This window comes from Ailuropoda melanoleuca, chromosome 13 (assembly GCF_002007445.2).
Source record: "Ailuropoda melanoleuca isolate Jingjing chromosome 13, ASM200744v2, whole genome shotgun sequence".
Classification (NCBI taxonomy): Eukaryota; Metazoa; Chordata; class Mammalia; order Carnivora; family Ursidae; genus Ailuropoda; species Ailuropoda melanoleuca.
The window spans coordinates 9,487,813-9,507,862 of record NC_048230.1 but is presented as its reverse complement, the minus strand read 5'-3'; the positions used below and the strand labels follow the sequence as shown (position 1 = coordinate 9,507,862).

The 20,050-nt window shown below is 42.7% G+C and overlaps 2 protein-coding genes, 1 long non-coding RNA gene and 1 other non-coding gene across 5 annotated transcripts in view; 1 reads left to right on the top strand and 3 right to left on the bottom strand.

Moving 5' to 3' along the window:
* AP2B1 (adaptor related protein complex 2 subunit beta 1) overlaps nt 1-7,122 on the bottom strand; it is a 123,314-nt gene extending 116,192 nt beyond the window's left edge. Inside the window, exon 1 of one of the 2 annotated variants that reach the window (XM_034641843.1) lies at nt 6,993-7,122. The gene's annotated coding sequence lies outside the window, so the exon portion shown is untranslated. Of the gene's footprint in view, nt 1-1,538; nt 1,652-6,992 lie in introns of those variants that run through there. The other variant, XM_034641842.1, reaches the window with a different exon arrangement.
* A 128-nt stretch (nt 7,123-7,250) lies between these two features.
* Nucleotides 7,251-11,622, top strand: PEX12 (peroxisomal biogenesis factor 12). Its single transcript, XM_002923609.4, has 3 exons — nt 7,251-7,992; nt 8,295-8,848; nt 9,862-11,622. The coding sequence occupies exons 1-3, from the start codon at nt 7,867-7,869 to the stop codon at nt 10,259-10,261; spliced, it is 1,080 nt and encodes a 359-aa protein (XP_002923655.1). The 5' UTR covers nt 7,251-7,866; the 3' UTR covers nt 10,262-11,622.
* Nucleotides 11,623-12,002: 380 nt separating this feature from the next.
* On the bottom strand, nt 12,003-15,524 carry LOC117795697. Its single transcript, XR_004619825.1, has 3 exons — nt 14,981-15,524; nt 13,283-13,480; nt 12,003-12,501 (listed from the first exon to the last, which is right to left on the bottom strand). It is a non-coding gene; the product is annotated as an uncharacterized LOC117795697 (long non-coding RNA).
* On the bottom strand, nt 12,624-12,720 carry LOC117795830. The gene has a single exon (XR_004619984.1). It is a non-coding gene; the product is annotated as a Z30 small nucleolar RNA (small nucleolar RNA).
* Nucleotides 15,525-20,050: the final 4,526 nt, after the last annotated feature.

The window sequence follows — 20,050 nt, the reverse complement described above, 5'->3', positions numbered from 1 at the left end:
TTTAACAGCTCCTCAATGCCTAGTAAGTCCAAACCTATCCTTCCCTCAGTTTCCCCCATCTCTATGCTCTTTAGTTTTCTCATCTGTAAAATGGGGAAATAGTAATATCCAATCATAAAACTGTTTTTTTATAAAAGGAATTAATCTATGTAAAGCACTTGGATCTACGACTGCACATAGTATGACTATGTAGCATTTGCTACAAGTGTAATTATCTCAGTAAATTACACTGAATTGTTCAAGCCAGAAACCTGGAGAGTCATTCTTAATTTCTCTCTCCCTTAATGGTCACAACCAAACCATCTCCAAGTTGTCAATCTACCTTCAAAATATATCTTTAATTCATCCAATCCGCTCTATCCCACCTCATTAATCTAAGCCACCACCACCTATTGCCTGGGCTACCAGAAACCTCAACTTTCCTCCCAACCATTATCCATACAGCAGCCAGGTTATTTAGCTTATTCTGAAGTATAACAAACATTTTTTAAAAGTGCACACATCATAAATGTAAACTTTGGATGATTTTTCACAAAGTAAACATAACCACAAACACTACAGGGTCACCTTAAAAATACCAACCTCATCATGACTCTGGTGTATAAATCCTTCAAGGAATTCCCATTGCACTTGAACTAAAATCCAGTCTCCTTCCCATGGCCAGAGTCCTTGCAAGATTTGACCCCTACCTCTCTAACACCATTTTATGCCTTTCAGTTACTCTACATGTCCTCTTTTGCTATTGCAGCCCTCATATATGCCACACTCTTTCCCATCCTAGGGCCTTCACAAATACTGCTCTTCCTGACTAATAATCACCTCCGCCATCCTCCAAATGCTCACATGGCTGGCTCATAATTTGGTCTCAGTTTAACTGTAATCTTCTCAAAAAGACACTGTTTGCCCAATCTAAAATGTTCTGCCCTCCTAGCCCACACTGCCACGCCATCCCAGCCCTTATTCCATTTGTAAATTATGTATGTTTATTTACTTATTATCTCCCTCCCCAACTAGACTATAAATCCCATGTCTGTTTTTACTACTTCATACTCAGCACCCAGCATAATGCCTGACACATAAAGTTACTCAATATTTATTAAATGAATGTCCACAGGCAAAATACTAAAANGATGGGCGAGTTTTGTCCATCAATGGACAAACCTGAGAGGGAATCCCTTTCCCCTTCTGCTTTGACCACGTCCCAGCCTCTGAGTGAACGACGCCAAGCGGGGAAGAAGGAAGGTTCTCCCGTTCGGCCTCCAGCCTCTACTGGCCACACCCCTGGCCCCAGCCCCCGACCTCGAACATATCTTCCCTCCGGAGCCCCCCTTCCCCCAATTCCCAGCTGCCACACCCGAGCGGTGGACTCCCTTTCTCCAACCCTCTTCCTCACAACGGTCACACCCGACGGCTCGCTTCACCCTCAACGGTCACGCTCCGAGGATTTCTTCTTCCCCTCCACCATTCTCCGACTCAACCTGGGGTCCCCCAACCCATCAATGAGGGACACACCCCGAAGTCAGCCGCCTTGAACTCACCGGAGGCAAGGGCGGGGGTGGCGGCGGCAGCCAGAGAGCACGGCCCGAGGGGTGTTGTAATGGTTTCCTGCACGTCACGACTCCTTCTCCAGGTCTAAGCCACTGCGCAAAACCCACTTTGCCAGGGACAAAGATGGTGGACAGGAAACTCTGACGTCAGAGAACCTCGCCGCGTACAGTCATCCCCGCGCGCGGGAGAACGAGAAAGGCGGCGAGCTCTGTCGCTTTGGAGACGGACAGGTTTTTGCTGGGAAACTGGAGACTGGACCTGAGAGGAGGTTCAGTGGCTATGCAGAGGGATATATTAAACAAACTGATGTTCTCTGGATTTGTTTCCTCGCATAGGAGTTCTCCAAAACTCTCACATAGAGAGGATGAAATATCCTGTTCCTTTTATTTAAAAAAATTTAAAAGCTCAGCTAATTTTGCAGGCCAGTTCAGGACTGTGGACAATGGTGATCCAGCCCAGGACTATCCATGAGCAGTGGGACCAGAAGAAAGTGGTGCAAGGAAAACAGGGTGAGATGGCATCAGATCTGAGTCCAAATCCCTGCCTTGAATATGACTGGGACATCACTTAACATCTCCTGAACCTTTATCTGTGAAATGAAGCCAATGATCTAACTTTCCCTGGCTCCTGAATTTTAAATGGGATAATGTAGATAAAGCACCTGGCTTACACAAAAGTAAGTTATTTTTGGAAACCAAGACCTAGAAATCTCTGTACCTCTCCCTCAATTTTGCTGTGAACCTAAAACTGCTCTGAAAATACTGTCTTTAATTTAAAAACAAACAAACAAAAACGTGAAGAGTGAGAGAGTCTGGGGCAGAAGTTGAGGAAACCAAAATGCAAAGGGGACTGCAAAGTAGAAAGCGAGAAGGAAAAGCAGGTGGTTATAATGTTTTAGCACATTTTTAGAGTTCTATGAAAGTACTAACTGTACCAATCTGTTCACTCCTCAGAGACCTAGTTCCCCTCCCCAAAATTTGTTGAATGATTAAATGTATGAGGGTTGTTGAGATCAAGCCCTGCATGCTCTGCATGGGGCATGGAGCCTGCTTAAGATTCTCACTCCTCCTCCCCCTGAATAAATAAGTAAATAAATAGTCTTTGATGTCATTGCTGGGACCATCAGTAGAGATATGAAGGCAAAAGCCATGCTGCAGAAGTTTGAGGATGAATGGGAGGTGAGGAAATGAAAGCAGGAGTTTTGAATAACGCCATAAGAAAATATGGCTGAAAAGAGTATATAGGATATTTGAGAGAGAAAATAGGATTGTTTTTAAGTTCTATAATCATACATTTTCTTTACACTATCTCTTTAGCAATACCATGAATTCAATGATTGTTCCTACCCATAGGACTCCTAAATCTTTATCTCTAGCCTTAACCTATTCCCCATTTCTCTACCAAACTGCTAACCACACAATGGGAAGTTCTAGATTTATGGCCCACCCAAGTCAAACAAATCAAGAGATGAGGAAGGGGTGTTGAAAAACCTGGTTCCAGTTACAACTCCCAGAAATCAGAGATGGATTTTGTATAAAAACAAAAAATGCCACCAGAAAAATCTTTATCAAAGGACTTTGATTCATATCTTCAAAACCTTTTAACAGCTCCTCAATGCCTAGTAAGTCCAAACCTATCCTTCCCTCAGTTTCCCCCATCTCTATGCTCTTTAGTTTTCTCATCTGTAAAATGGGGAAATAGTAATATCCAATCATAAAACTGTTTTTTTATAAAAGGAATTAATCTATGTAAAGCACTTGGATCTACGACTGCACATAGTATGACTATGTAGCATTTGCTACAAGTGTAATTATCTCAGTAAATTACACTGAATTGTTCAAGCCAGAAACCTGGAGAGTCATTCTTAATTTCTCTCTCCCTTAATGGTCACAACCAAACCATCTCCAAGTTGTCAATCTACCTTCAAAATAAATCTTTAATTCATCCAATCCGCTCTATCCCACCTCATTAATCTAAGCCACCACCACCTATTGCCTGGGCTACCAGAAACCTCAACTTTCCTCCCAACCATTATCCATACAGCAGCCAGGTTATTTAGCTTATTCTGAAGTATAACAAACATTTTTTAAAAGTGCACACATCATAAATGTAAACTTTGGATGATTTTTCACAAAGTAAACATAACCACAAACACTACAGGGTCACCTTAAAAATACCAACCTCATCATGACTCTGGTGTATAAATCCTTCAAGGAATTCCCATTGCACTTGAACTAAAATCCAGTCTCCTTCCCATGGCCAGAGTCCTTGCAAGATTTGACCCCTACCTCTCTAACACCATTTTATGCCTTTCAGTTACTCTACATGTCCTCTTTTGCTATTGCAGCCCTCATATATGCCACACTCTTTCCCATCCTAGGGCCTTCACAAATACTGCTCTTCCTGACTAATAATCACCTCCGCCATCCTCCAAATGCTCACATGGCTGGCTCATAATTTGGTCTCAGTTTAACTGTAATCTTCTCAAAAAGACACTGTTTGCCCAATCTAAAATGTTCTGCCCTCCTAGCCCACACTGCCACGCCATCCCAGCCCTTATTCCATTTGTAAATTATGTATGTTTATTTACTTATTATCTCCCTCCCCAACTAGACTATAAATCCCATGTCTGTTTTTACTACTTCATACTCAGCACCCAGCATAATGCCTGACACATAAAGTTACTCAATATTTATTAAATGAATGTCCACAGGCAAAATACTAAAAGTAGCATTTAAGACCTTCCATAATCCACCTAGATCTATTTCAACATACTCTCTACTACTCCTTTCTGCAGCTCCAGTTAAAGTAAACNGGAGGGCACGTATTGCATGGTGCACTGGGTGTTATACGCAACTAATGAAGCATCAAAACTTTACATCGGAATCTGGGGATGTACTGTATGGTGATTAACACAATATAATAAAATAAAATTAAAAAAAATAAATAAAATAAAGAATGATATTAATGGTCAAAAAATAAAAATAAAAAAAAAATAAACTAAACAATTTGCTCCACATACACTCCATGCTGCTCCCTTAGCCTAGAAAGCTCTACCACTACAATGACTTGCCCCAAATGTACTCCTCTTTTGAGATCCACCTAATTCACAAAACTTTCTCAGTAGATATGTTATGGTATAAGGTACAGAAGGTACCAGGTTACATCACTATATCAGAAAGCAACTGACAAAGAGAAGCTGAGATAAAATATGAGAATAGAAACGTTTTTCGATTTGGTTATGTAGGCCAATATAGGCCTTCTATTTAAGCTGGTTTATAGTCCTTATTTCTCCCAGCTAATAGTTATCTCTTCCTCTAAACTCACATCATACTAACCTGATGGCTCTGAATACCTCTTCACATAAGTACACTTTTTATGTGTCTGATCTATTACAATATAAACCTGAGAGCGGGATTTATGATGAGGTGGTTATTATTTGTTGGCTGTAATCAGTGGCATTAATTGGGGGCACCTGGGTGGCTGTCAGTTAAGCATTCGACTCTTAATTTCTGCTCAGGTCACGATCGGGGTGGTGAGGTGGAGCCCTGGAGGGGGCTCTGCATTCAGGGAGGACTCTGCTTGAGATTCTCTCTTTCCCTCTCCCTCTCCTACAGCTCACATGCTCTCTAAAATAAATAAAATCTTAAAAAAAAAATAATTGACAGGGGCGCCTGGGTGGCGCAGTCGTTAAGCGTCTGCCTTCCCCTCAGGGCGTGAACCCAGCGTTCTGGGATCAAGTCCCATATCAGGATTCTCTGCTAGGGCCCTGCTTCTTCCTCTCCCACTCCCCCTGCTTGTGTTCCCTCTCTCGCTGGCTGTCTCTGTCAAATAAATAAATAAATAAAACCATTTAAAAAATAATAATTGACAGTTATTTTTTACTGCCTTTCCTTTTTCTCTTGCAATTTCAATTTACTCTTGGGGTATTGATCAAGGTGTCTTGCCCTCTTTTTTTTCCCCTAAGATTTGTTTAGAGAGAGAGAGTAAGCAAGTGCAGGGGGGAGAAGGGGAAGGCAGAGGGGGAGGAAGAAAAACAATTCCAAGCAGACTCTGAGATGAGCACAGAGCTAGACACGGCGGATCTCATAACCCTGAGATCATGACCTGAGCTGAAAAAACAGAGTTGGACACCTAACTGGGCCAGCAGGAACCCCAGTCTTGCCCTCTTCTAAGAGTGAGAGTGGAGAGGAAATCTGAACCAAGGTAGGGCAATAGGGATTTGAATAAGTACAGTGACAGAAATTTGTTGAAGCTCATTCATGCAACAACACTGCCTGGATGAAACTACTAATTCTTGCTGGAGATAGCCAACACAACTGTAGTTCCTGTCCTTTTTAGAGATGGCTTTCCTCGTTTTGTTACCTACTCCATATATTTCCAAAAAAATTTTAGTTTAAATATTAGCTTCTTTTGCTTGTAAACAAAGAACCCTAATTGATACAAACGTTTAACTTCCCACTTGTAGTTGATGCTAAGTCTCAACTTCGTCCTTCTGTAGTTCAATTAAGAAAAGCCTGCATACAATAGCTATCATTATTAGAGCACCTAATACTTGTCAGGTGCTTTATATAAACACATTATCTCTAGTCCTTGAAATTCTGTAAGGTAGAAGTCTTCTATCAACGTGATTTTCGCTGGCAGGTTATTTGGTAGAGTAAAAAACATGTTTAGAACTGTAAGATTAACTTGCAAGATTTTATTGAAACAATTAAACCCAAACCTTGTTTTTGAGGGTTCTCATTATGCAAAAACCAACGGTCTTTATACCATAAGATCCTATAAGGCAGTGAATAATACCTTCTATTCCTATCCATTTAGCACAGAAGTGGGGAGGGGTTGGAGATAAAGGAATGGTTGAACTTTAATCGAAATTCAATAAACCTGTATAAGCAACTCGAACGAGGCAAAGTTGCACACGATGTAAAAGCACTTTGCAAACCGTAAGGTAAATTACGTTAATTCTGCAATACAAACAGTGAAAAGTACCATCTCCCAAGCGTCCCCAGTTCATTCTAGTTAGAAATCATCAGAATCCCTTAGCACTGTATTCACATCGCTGTGATACATCCAAACGTGTACGAGAGCAGGAACTATTTGCATCAAGTGTGGCAAGTGCCTAGTTATGCTTGAACATAACTACGCCTAGGAGACAGTTAATGTACCAGCCAGAATGGAAAGTTAATCGTTCCCAGTTCTAACGAACTGCTGGAACCCTTCTCATTCCCACTATTTTTTAATATAATAATTGGCAACAAAGCTAAAGGCTTCTATCCCTAGCTCCGTCGTTCCAAATCCTTCCCGGAAGGCGGCATACTATAAATTAACCACCACGCCGCCGCACGCTGAGAGAACTTCCGCACATCCATATTCCCTTTTGTCCCCCCACCCCTAACTAAATCGCCCAAGGGAACAAAGGTCTCAGCAGCAGGCCCAGTTCTTGCCTCCGGGTGCCAGACGTCGGTGCGGCGCCCCCAAACACCTTGCCAAAAAGAGCTCTGCAGATGGAGATTCAGAGCTGTGGCTTCCCCCCGAGGATGCGAAGCAAAACCAGTTAAGAAAAGTAAAACAAACGAGCACAAAATTACACTCCAACTCAGGCCCCATGGACTTCTTTAATTTCGGCGGGAGCGGAAACGGAAGTCCCGGTGGGGTCATAGAGTTGGCTAGTTCCGGTTCTCGGGCCACGTTCGCAGCTAGAGCGCCTCCCCTCCGTCGGCCGTCCGAATCCCCCGTTGCTTCGATTTCCGGGTGCGGCTTCTATCCTAAAGCCGAGGCACCTCTCTTCAAACGTGGCGTCGTGGGTTCTTCGCGCCTCGCCGGGGGTCTGCGCGCGAGGATAGGCGCGGGCACTTCGCAGCCAACGGCTGGAGCCAGTCCTCGCGTACCGGGACCGCACTGGCACCTCTGACCCCACAGAGTTGGCCGACTTTTAAGCCCTCACGATTGAGTCCCTGATTCGCAGTCTCCAGGACTACAGCTCCAGAAGAGAGCACTCCTTCGCCCATACCTGTGCCCCATAGGCATGCTCTGCCCTGTGAGGTGCAGCATTTGACAAGTCATCCATACCCCACGTTACCACTTCCACCTTAATTTCTGCCACGTCTGCCTTAATTTCGTTCTTAACCTCCGTAATTTGAGACCCCTCCCCCTCCTTCCAGAAGAGGTCTTTTTTTCCCCCCAGTTCTGTAAAAGAGGAGTTTTGGGCCCTTGCAGAAAGATTACCTTTAAGACTGAACATCTGTTTGATAAGTAAAACAAGTTCATGCTTACTAAAGAGTTTGTGGGCAAAGCGAAACGCAGTGCACATAGGAAACTATGGCCGAGCACGGGGCTCACATCACAACTGCTTCTGTGGTGGATGACCAGCCGTCCATCTTTGAGGTGGTAGCACAGGACAGTTTAATGACAGCAGTGAGACCTGCTCTTCAGCACGTGGTTAAGGTAAGGTATGAATTCTCTGAAAGGTTTTAGAGACAACTGGGTATAAACCAAACCAATAATTTGGGTTTATTTGGTTGCCTAGGTTTTGAAATTGCCAGTTAGTGCATAATTCACATCCTATGATTTAAGGGTTATTGAGTCCCTGGTATGTGTAGAGCCCTGTACTGAATACCCAGCACTTCAGGAAGCGACTTGTTTAAGCCCGAAGTGTCAGAATTCAGAGGAGAAAAAGGAAATGTGAATACAACGTATAGTAATTGTGAAATGGAATTAAATTCTTTTATTAATTTACTTTGTTTCAGGTTCTTGCGGAATCAAATCCTGCCTATTATGGCTTCTTTTGGAGGTGGTTTGATGAAATCTTCGCCCTGCTAGATCTCCTGCTCCAGCAGCATTATCTGTCTAAAACCAGTGCCTCATTTTCTGAAAATTTTTACGGCTTAAAGCGCATTGTAATGGGGGACACACACAAGCCTGAGAGATTGGCCAGTGCTGGCCTCCCAAAGAAGCAGCTTTGGAAGTCAATTATGTTCCTGGTTCTTCTTCCCTACCTGAAAGTGAAGCTGGAGAAGCTGGTTTCTAGCCTGAGAGAAGAGGATGAATATTCTATCCACCCCCCTTCTTCCCGCTGGAAACAGTTTTATAGAGCCTTCCTGGCAGCCTACCCATTTGTTAACATGGCGTGGGAAGGCTGGTTTTTTGTACAACAACTTCGCTACATCCTAGGAAAGGCTCAGCATCACTCACCATTGCTGAGGCTGGCGGGAGTTCGGCTAGGTCGACTTACAGTTCAGGATATACAAGCTCTGGAGCACAAAGCACATGAAGCCAGCATGATGCAGCAACCAGCCAGGAGGTAAGTGTTTCACATTTCCCAACATCTCTCACTAAGGAATTCTAAGATCTTAACCTAATTTTATGAAACTTACCTTCCTCAGTCCACTTTGAGGTATTTCATAAATCACAGAAAAATTCTTGTGTGCATAAAACAAGAGTTGCCATCCCGGTAACCTCATCATACTAGCTACATTTTTATGCATGCTTGCTGTGTGCCAGGCCCTGTGCTGTTCGCTTTACATTCGTTATGTCAATCCTCCTGACAACGTAATGAAATAAATTCATTACCTTGTTTAACACCTGAGGAAACTAAGACCTAATAGCTAAGTACCTTGCCAAGGCCACATAGCTAGGTGGCAGAACTGAGATTCAACAGTTCTCAAAACTGTGCTCTTAACCACAATGCCACTGTTTCTAGTTCGTGTTTGTATTCTCCTACAAATTCAAATCTATATTCCTCGATATTGCTAAGTCATTTTTGTTAAGTGAGTTTTTTCTTTTTTTTTTTTTTTTAAAGATTTTATTTATTTATTCGACAGAGATAGAGACAGCCAGTGAGAGAGGGAACACAAGCAGGGGGAGTGGGAGAGGAAGAAGCAGGCTCACAGCAAAGGAGCCCGATGTGGGGCTCAATCCCATAACGCTGGGATCACACCCTGAGCCGAAGGCAGATGCCCAACCACTGTGCCACCCAGGCGCCCCAAGTGAGTTTTTTCTTGATATACTATCTTACACACACACACAGATCTATATAATGAATGTCTCACTAATTTCTTTCTCAAAACAAAACAAAACCCCTAGTCATTAAATACAAAGTTTAGCTCCTATACTTCCAAAATACTGTAAGTCAGAAAAGGGAAATCATTTCAAATAGATACTAAAGGAGACAGTGCCAATCTAGCAACTACTTAATCTCCAAACTGAATCAGTGATTCTGATGAAAAGTGTAAGTGGTACATTTATATTAGTCATTCTGCGATCATACCTAAATAAAGTTTCTCCTTTTGCTTCCTTGTTCTATTCTCCCGCCAGTGTTGGTGAGAAGATAAAGTCAGTTCTGAAGAAAGCTTTGGGAGGTGCTGCCTTATCCCTCTCTACTGGCCTTTCTGTGGGAGTATTCTTTCTGCAGTTCCTTGAGTGGTGGTACTCATCTGAAAATCAAGAAACCATCAAATCACTGACTGCCCTGCCTACTCCACCACCACCTGTACACCTAGACTATAATCCCGATTCTCCTCTGTTACCCAAAATGAAGACTGTGTGCCCACTGTGTCGCAAAACGCGGGTGAATGATACTGTTCTTGCCACCTCTGGCTATGTGTTTTGTTATCGCTGTGTATTTAATTATGTAAGGAGTCACCAAGCTTGTCCCATAACAGGTTATCCAACAGAAGTACAACATCTAATTAAACTGTACTCCCCTGAGAACTGAAAGGGATTAGCATTTTATCTCACAACAAAATTATTGCACTATAAGGCTGAGAAACTGATTTTCAGCACAGTACCTAGCATCCTCATCCTCAGTTCATATACATGAACTTTACACCACTAGAGTTGACTTCTGAATGACATGTGTGTTAACGGTGCCAACACCACCCCCCCCAGTAGAAAATTCACATGTAACTTTTGACTCCCCCAAAACTTAACTACTAATAGCCTACTATTGACCGGAAGCCTTACCGCTAATATAAACAATTAACACATATTCTGTATGTTAAAACTATTATATACTGTATTCTTGCAGTAATGTAAGCTAAAGAAAGTATTAAGAAACTCAGTAACAGAAAATACATTTATAGTACTGTACTGTAAAAAATCCCCATGTAAGTGGGCCCAAACAATTCAAATCTGTGTTCAAGGGTCAACTGTATATGGATTCTTTAAAAGGATATATCCATTGATTTAAACCTTTTAACCAGCTCTCTAGACTCCTACTTAGAGTTTAGCAAGCTGGTTAGAATAAGAGAATCAGGATTGACAGGGGACATGGAGGTCACTGTAGAGGAAGTAGATGAAAGAGGATAGTAGACGCAGCTTTTCCTTGAAGAACAAGCTGTATAGAAGCTCTCAGGAAAAAACCAAGTTAGACCTCATAAAGTGGGTGATGGGGAAGCAGGCCTTTTCTTGAGAAAAGAAAGCATTTATCTGCCTATGAGGAAGAGATTTTATCAGTTTGCAAACAATGTGAAATGTGGATCTGCTCTTTACAGAAATACTTAGAAAGGGTTTAGAAAAACAAAGCACCAGGACTCCTGGGTGGCACAGCGGTTAAGCGTCTGCCTTCGGCTCAGGGCGTGATCCCGGCGTTATGGGATCGAGCCCCACCAGGCTCTTCCTCTATGAGCCTGCTTCTTCCTCTCCCACTCCCCCTGCTTGTGTTCCCTCTCTCGCTGGCTGTCTCTATCTCTGTCGAATAAATAATAAGATCTTTAAAAAAAAAAAACAAAAACAAAGCACCTTCCATATACTGTGAGCCACTTGTTAAGTAGCATCTGCTATAGTGTATCAACTTTTAAGTAAGATTCCTTTATGAGCCATACGTATCTTTTCTTGGGAAACTGGTTAAAGAAAAATAGGGGTTGAGGGTATATACAGAGCAGTCTGAAGATTTCAGTGTGAAAGCAAAACTAATAAGCAATCAAGAGATGACATAAAATACTGATTTAACTATGTGCAAAAGAATCTTCTAATAAGCTCTTCTTGCTGTTAAGAGTTTGCTAAACAGGCACGAATTATTCTGGCTATTACTAAGTTTCTGTGAAACGCTTAAGTAAATTTTAAGAATAAATGTTTTTGGCAAAGAATTATTCCAAGTTGTCATGATTATATGGAAACTTAAAGATTACTTGAGGTGGGGACGCCTGGGTGGCTCAATTGCTTAATCCGCCTCCAACTCTTGGTTTTGGCTCAGGTCATGATCTCAGGGTCATGAGATCAAGCCCTTGGTGGGCTCTGCCACTCAGCGTGGAGTCTGCTTGGGATTCTTTCCCTCTGCCCCACCCCCTGCTTGCTCTCTCCCTCTCAAATAAATAAATAAATCTTCAAAAAAAAATTACTTGAAGTGTTTAAAGTACATTTTCATTCCAGACCGCCTCTGACTTTGAAGTATTTTTGTATCAACATTTTGGGGGGGTTTTTGCNATCGACATTTTGGGGGGTTTTTTGCTAATCCAATACTTGTAGGAAAAAAACCTCTACTCCAACAGCAAGAATTCAGCTTGTGTGAAAGATCCTGTATTAGAAATACTACAGAAACACTTAGATTGCTTATGCAGTAAAATTCATGCCCTGGGATTGTCAGGTTGGTGAAAATATATGGATAGTGGAAGGATGAAAATAATTTAAGGGCCTCTGCTGAGATAGGTGTTTTCTAATATTTTAACTCATTTAGCAATTCAAAAAGCACATTCTCTGATAGTGCAAAGTTGATAAAATTAAATTTTGAAATGGAATAACCTACGGATTTGAAAATATTAACATTTTTCTGTACCATAAGAAGAAATAATATTTGTTAAAGTTCTCGTTAAGTTGCAAGGTTTTATCAAAACAAACACCATAGTTAATTAAACATTTTTAATACAGTAATCAGTCCATAAGAAAACTGAACCAGATTCAGGATGGAAATAATGTAGTCCTCCACGAAGATATCAAAGCCAGATTTTTCACCTTAACCTAAGAAGGAAAACATGAAAGTATCAGCAATTCAAAAGAGTATCAAAGAAACACTCATACATAATAAAATCAGTACCCAAATACATAAGAACATTCCAATGCGGAAAAACCACAACCACAATCAGCTCAGAGAGAAGATTAGGGAATCATACCCTGGTCAAAGCCAACACTGAATCAATGGCAATACCAGGTCAGACTATACTTCACTCATCATCGCATCATTGCGTTTCACATCCTTATATACCTAAGAGCAGCCTAACGTTATTTTCACATCCAAGAAGACTTAGGTTAACCTATGAAAAAAATAAAGGCTTCTACATAGATAAGTTTTGACCATGGACTTTCAATAAATATTTTCCACTGTGCTTGCTTTAAAGACTCTGCTGTACAAAAATGCAAACTTGAACAGGTTTTGGTTTGGAAGAGCTTTTTTGTTTTTGAAATATAGGAGTGGAGAAGCATTTACGGTTCAAAAACTTCTTTTTTTAATGAGCCTAAACACCATGCATGATAAAATTCCAGGATGTCTGTGAATTACAGTCTAATTCTAAAGCAAAAGCTTTAGAAAAGATTTTCTACTAAATTCCATTATAAACTTTTCATTTAATATACAGTTTGATTTACAATTCTGCCAACCAAGATAAAAAGCATAGTCATAAAGTTTTTATACTGGAATCTTCTATCTTAAGAGTCCTAGACCCAGAGAGGCTATGTATTATTGGAAAGGTCCACAGCAAATTAACTAACAGTAGAGCTGGAAAGAGAACAAAGGTCTGATTACCAGATTTACATGTTTCCACTACCAGCTAAATATGAGGTTTAGGGGCGCCTGGGTAGCGCAGTCGTTAAGCGTCTGCCTTCGGCTCAGGGCGTGATCCCGGTGTTCTGGGATCGAGTCCCACATCAGGCTCCTCCGCTGGGAGCCTGCTTCTTCCTCTCCCACTCCCCTGCTGTGTTCCCTCTCTCGCTGGCTGTCTCTCTGTCACATAAATAAATAAAAAAATATTTTAAAAATAAATAAATATGAGGTTTAATTTCATTTTTCTCCAGGCCATGGGCAAGATAAAAGAAGCAATGCAGGTGCGCCTGGGCGGCTGAGTCAGTGGAGCATGGGACTCCTGATCTTAGGGCTGTGAGCTGGAGCTCCCTATTGGGTATGGAGATTACATAATATTAAAAAAAAAAAAAGGCAATGAAAAGTCTAGGTAATTCACAACCTGGATAATCAACTTTTTTTTTCAAGATTTTATTTATTTATTTGACAGAGATAGAGACAGCCAGCGAGAGAGGGAACACAAGCAGGGGGAGTGGGAGAGGAAGAAGCAGNGCTCCCTATTGGGTATGGAGATTACATAATATTAAAAAAAAAAAAAGGCAATGAAAAGTCTAGGTAATTCACAACCTGGATAATCAACTTTTTTTTTTTCAAGATTTTATTTATTTATTTGACAGAGATAGAGACAGCCAGCGAGAGACGGAACACAAGCAGGGGGAGTGGGAGAGGACGAAGTAGGCTCATAGCGGAGGAGCCTGATGTGGGGCTCGGATCCCATAACGCCGGGACCACGCCCTGAGCCGAAGGCAGACGCCCAACCGCTGTGCCACCCAGGCGCCCCTGGATAATCAACTTCTGAATAAGAAAGCTGACTGCATTTAATTTATTCTAAATGACACCTTCTGGTGGTATGCTATCACTGACATGGAAAAGTACTTGGATCACAATGTCACCCTCCCCAGCCTATCAGCATGGTATTGTCAGTATCTAAGTAACCATTCTGGAGACTGTACATGCTTCCTTCAGCCATCCATAAATGTTAATAGATCGATACTCCTTAGTTAAAAACCGGAAGCCGGCTGAAACTAAACTCCATAAAAAGAAACTAACAAAGTGCCTGTTTTACAGGAGTTATGCTTGAGCCTTTAGCTCAACATCCTCTGCAGGTGAAGTACATGTTAAAAATTAGGAAAACAGGCTGAGAGAACTTTGTCTAAAAGCATGAAACTTGGGAGCAGAGCTCCAAATGTGCTCTCACCATACACAGCAGGCACACATCCCTAGTTCTCTTCCTCAGTACACTTTGCTCCATCCGGAGTGCCTCCCCCAACCCTTGCAATCTGGAGAACGCCTAATTATAGTTTGAAAACCTTACTCAAAAGTCACCTCAGTAAAGTGGTCTCTAACCCTCAGTCATCCTCTCTTCTGACTCCCACAGCACTTCTCCCCACCACAGCACGCATCGCACGTCACTTATTCACCCATGCACATCCCCCACATCCCGTCTACCCCACCAGCGCCACGACACTGAGTTCCTAAAGAACCAGGGCAGTGTCTTACTGGCCTTTGCATCCATTACACTCAGAACGGTGCCTGGTACATGGGACGAGGGTCAATAAATGAACGTTTAATTCAGTCAGTGGGCGACCCTCCCTTAAGCTCCTCGATTATAAAACCATCAGCACAAAAACAAAGCCAACTTACCTCCAACATTGCAGGTGGGTAAAGAACATACCTCAAGCATCTCTAAGTCCCAGCCCCCACCCAAGCTTTTACCTCATGGCTGCTGCACGGCGCTCCGCGCAGGACAGCCAGTGCTTACATACAGGGGGGGGAAATAATAATAATAAAATAATACATACAGTGGGAAAAAAAATAATAATAATAATTAATAATAATAAATGAATAATAATAAAGTCCAACCCCGAACTTCAGCAAAGACTGAGAGGAGCCGTCCTTGCTGGGAAATACGAGTAAGGCCGAAGCCAGGGCTCAAACCAAAGACCGAGACAGGAGTCCGCAGCCCGCTTTCTGAACTCCTCAAGCTCCTACGCCCTATCTCGGGAGGCCTGCAGAGACTAATGGCAGCCGACCCTCGGCCTTTTGGTCCCTGTCTACAACCGGACCCGGTCCTGCTTTCCGCTTCCCGCTTCTCGCGAGCCTCAACCTCGCTGCCCCGCCGGCGCCCCCAGCCCAGGAAACCCTCACGGTGCAACCAGTCCTACGGCCGCCAGCGCATCACGTGGGCGACAGTCTCTGTCTGCGTGGGTTAGAGGAGCAGCCAATCGGAGGGCGAGGGAGCGTCAGGGGGTGGAACAGGCCGGAAAGCGTAAGCGCCTTTTGCGTTGCTTCTTCGCGTGGGTTTTTCGTCCAGGGGCTAGTGCGTTTCCAGGTTCTGAGCGGTTCCTGCTTTCCTCCCAGCTCCCTCGTTTGGACTTTGGGACGTCTGTTGCCCGTTGCCGGTGCCTTGCTTCACAACTGCAAAGGGCGTCTGAGAGAGTTGTGCCTTGGCTTTCCGGGAGGAATTATCGATTCGGATAGCGATCCAACAGGATTTATTGCGCATGTCCGATTCCCGCGGGAGGGCTAGGGGTTAGGGTGGATGGTGAAGGTATATGTCCCTCTCGGTCCAGGGAACTCTGCCTGGCAGGGCGCTTGGACGCTTCCTAAATAAGCAGGAGGTGCCGCAAGAAAAGTGCAGCTAAATATCAAAGAAACGCGCAGGAAAGACTTCCTGGGAGAGGTGGCGTTTGATCTGAATCTTGAAAGAGGGATAGGTTTTAAAAATTAGGAGATTCTGGGAGAAGGAATATTTTAATACCCGAATTAGATGAGAAAGCGTGGGGGAACTTACAAATTTAGGGAAAGTCGAAAAAGTGTGTTTCAAAATTCGGTGAGTTAGAAACCCCAGGAGAAAACTTAATATATATGTCCTCTAGCATCAAAGACAACAAAAACCCAAAAATGCCTGGGGCACAACCCAGACATACTGAATCAGGTATTCTGGGATTGGAGCCCAGGCAGATGTATTTTTAAGAGGTGCCCCAGGGATGATTCTGATGCACACCGAAGTTTGAGGACCACTATTAGTGTTAAAGAAGGGGTGGTGGGAGATTTGAAAGACAGATCAAGACTTTGTCAAGGACGGTGGCTTGCTGGCTGTGTAGATTACACTACTCTGAAGGAAGTAGGAGATTTGAAGATTTCAGTCAGAGGAGATCGGTGATCAGAGCTGTACTTTAGAAAACTATATGCAATTGTGTTTTTAAATAGATCAAAGGAAGGCAAAGTAAAAGAAGAGGAGCTATTGCAAGTGATTATAATGGTATACGTGAGAGCTAACAAGAGCCTAAATTAGGACTGTGGCAGTAGAAATGGAGAGGTGGCCTATGAAAGGCAGGTGAGTAATGTGATGTCAGATAGGGAAGGATAGAAGGTGTCAACCTAAATAAAGAGGAAAACTGAGGCAAGCTCAAATTGTCAAAAAGATGAGTTTATTCAGGAATAGCAGAGGAGTTGCAGTTCAAGACATGCAAACTAGCTAACTACAGTGAGTGCCTTGAGGGTTTGGGGTAGATTGTATTTATGGGCAGGGAATGCAAGGAGGAGAGAGCTCAGTTAGAGACTTAAAAAACAAAGGGAGACCAGCTTTGAAAATTCACCAAGCAGACAAAACCAGTCCAGTCATACAAACAAAACTCAATACAGTTTATTTTGCAAGACCGACCCTACCTGGGTCATTTCTTGTTCATACCTCTGGAAACCACAAGCAAAACTTCCTAAGGTTGATATGAGGCAACTCCCTATCATCGAGGAAAATTCCAATATCAGTTTTCTGTAACCCACGCATCTATGGGAAATGAGTCTCAGTCCTTAAGTTTTATTATCCTGCAGGCACGTGTGTGAGATTCATTTTATATCCTCCGGTTCCATTTTAGATTGCAATTCTTTCACAAAGGACATGAAGAAATAAAAAGGAAGAATGGAGAAAAATGGAGTGTCTTCTGTACCAGACCTATTAAGGATTTCCATTGTACTTTAGGGACACGGGAGGTTAGACAGTGAAGATAATGGGTCTTTGCATGTGCTGTTTTTTCTCCCTGGTTTTTGCTTCCTTCCCCATCTCTCCCTCTCAACCTGGTACATTCTTACTTGCAGGTTCCAGCCCACATAACCATCTCATTTATGAAATCTTATTCTCACAAGCATAGTTATTGTCACTCGTCAGAGTACCCGGAGCACACTGTTCATCCATTGTTAGCTCTCCAGAGCGGCACTAGGTATAGTGGCCGTGCATGTGGACCACATTTGCAAGCCGTTCTAAGAGTTGAATGAGCACACAGAGGATGCGTAGCACACAGAGTGCTCACCTGATGTTATTCTATATGTCCTATTGAAATGAGTTGATACATATTTTCCCTCCAGATTGTAAGCAGGACATGTGTCTCATTTTGGCTAACAGTAAGGCTGCATGGCCGAGTGATGGTAAATGAGATTTGGAATTAGATTGACAGGGGTTCAAATCCCAGCTCTGTTATTTATTAGGTGTGTAGCCTTGAGCTTTACTTCCCTGAATTCAGTTTCTTCATTTATAAGATAGTGAAAATAATGGATGTCTTACAAGTTATGAGGACAATTTGAGACAATCAAAGTTGCATATCTGGCCCAAAGAAGGCAGTCACTAAATGGCAGTTTTTATTGTGATATGTAGCCCCAGAGCATAGCGCCATGTACAGAACACAGTAAGTGTTTCATAATTGCTTATCAAATGAAAAATTGACATTATATGCCAGGCGCCATGCTAAGCTTTTTATGTACATCATCTCATTTCATTCTCACAAGAATTGTACAGAGAAGGCACTATTATCTCCAATTTACACAGAAGGCATCTGAGACCTGGATTTGCATAACCAAGATCTCAAAGCTAGTAAGTGCCAGAGCAAGGATTTCAATATCTTTGGTCCTCAAAAAAAGAAAAAAAAAATAGCTGATTGAATGAGAGAATGAAAGTTGAGAGCCTTACTCAGAGTCAGTTAGTGGTGAGGGAGAGCCAGCACCATTGCTCTCGGTCAATGTGCTCTCTGTAGTCTTGGAACCATCTCTATGAATGAACTGAGAGTAGATGGAGGCTGGTATTTGGCAATTCGTGTCTACTCTGCGCAAGGGCCGTGCCCTAACTACCACTGTTGATAAACTGAAGTGCTTAGTGAATACACACATCTTAAATAAATTGGAGACTCTAGTGTTTAGCCAATTGGCAACAGCATGGCCGGATTGCTTTCCCAAGAACTAAGCAGAAGCACTGTCCAAGCTACTGATTTCAAGTTGTTTTGTATCATGGACATTTGCATTGAGGTTATGAGAATCAGGATGTGAGATCCTCTCTGGCCTGATAACCTAACCATTCATATCCAGGAGGCTTAACTAAGGAAATTCGAAGAAGGAAGAGAAACTCCCTCTGCTCATCATTCATATTATCCCTCCTCCCAGTTTGGTTCTGCAAAGTGCACTGAAAAAGAAGGAGGAGGAAGAGGAGGTGGAGAAGGAAGGGGTGGGGGAGAGGAGGAGACAATCCAGTTCCTAGTTTTCCTGCCCAAATAATGTTCTTCCTGTTCACTGGGAAGAAAGAAAGGGGATGTTTAGTAGATTACTGCTTTTGAAGGCTCTTAAGCAATCCAAAATCCCAAACTTGAAAGGCAGCGGAAGGAATAGGAGCATTTGTAGTAGGCAGACCTGGCTTTGAACCCCTGCTCTTCCACTTACTGGCCATGTAAGCTCAGTCTCCATGTGGCATGCCACACTCCCAGCTTGACCCCTTGAACCCCAAAGCACATATCCAGTAAATGACGGTCATTTTCCTCTTTCTACACATAAGTAATATCAGAAGGATTTCAGTGTGAGAGTGAGGCTGAGAGTTAAGGCACGTGACAGAACTAAAAGTGAGACTGAATTTGGAGGTGAAGTGAGTGAAAAAGCCAAAAGCAGACCTTTGGAGTTTATTTTGTTGCCATGCTGATAGTTCATCATAGCGTCTCCTATCCTGGAAACTCTGTTCAGCCAAACAGGTAAAAAGAGTAATGCCAGCAAAGCAGAACTTGGTGGGAACAGTAACCTCAGCTAATTAAAAAAAAAACTACGGACGTCCGGAAACCCACTTGAGAATGCCCCACCACGATAAACGAACTGAAACAGGCACACAGTTATTTGATGGTATGATTTCAGGGGAGAGAAGTTTCCCTTGTCTGTTGTAACAAATCACCCTAAACTTGGTTACGTAAAACCACAGAAATGTATTCTCTCGCAGCCAGAAGTTTGACATCAGTTTCACTGGGCAGAAATCAAGGTGCTGGCAGGGCTGTGCTCCCCCCAGAGGCTCTAGGGGAGAATCCACTTTGCGCCTCTCCCCAATTCCAGTGGCTGCTGGCATTTCTTCTCCTGTGGCCACATCGCTCTCTGGACTCTGTGTCTCTTTGGTCACATTGCCGCCTTCTCCGTTGTGTGTATCACATCCCCTCTGCCTCTGTCTTAGGGGAACGCTGGGCTGAATGTAGGATCCACCCAAATGATCAAGGATAATCCCCTCACCTCAAGATCCTTACTTAATCACATCTGCAAAGAGCTCTTTTCCTTGTAAGTTAAGATTTACAGGTTCATAATCAGAATCATCAGAGGCTGTTTTTCAGCCTATTACAAGAAGCCTGCTGCAATTTTTTCTTACATCTTATTTTCTTGTTAAAGATTTTATTTATTTGAGAGAGAGAGAGAGACAGAGAT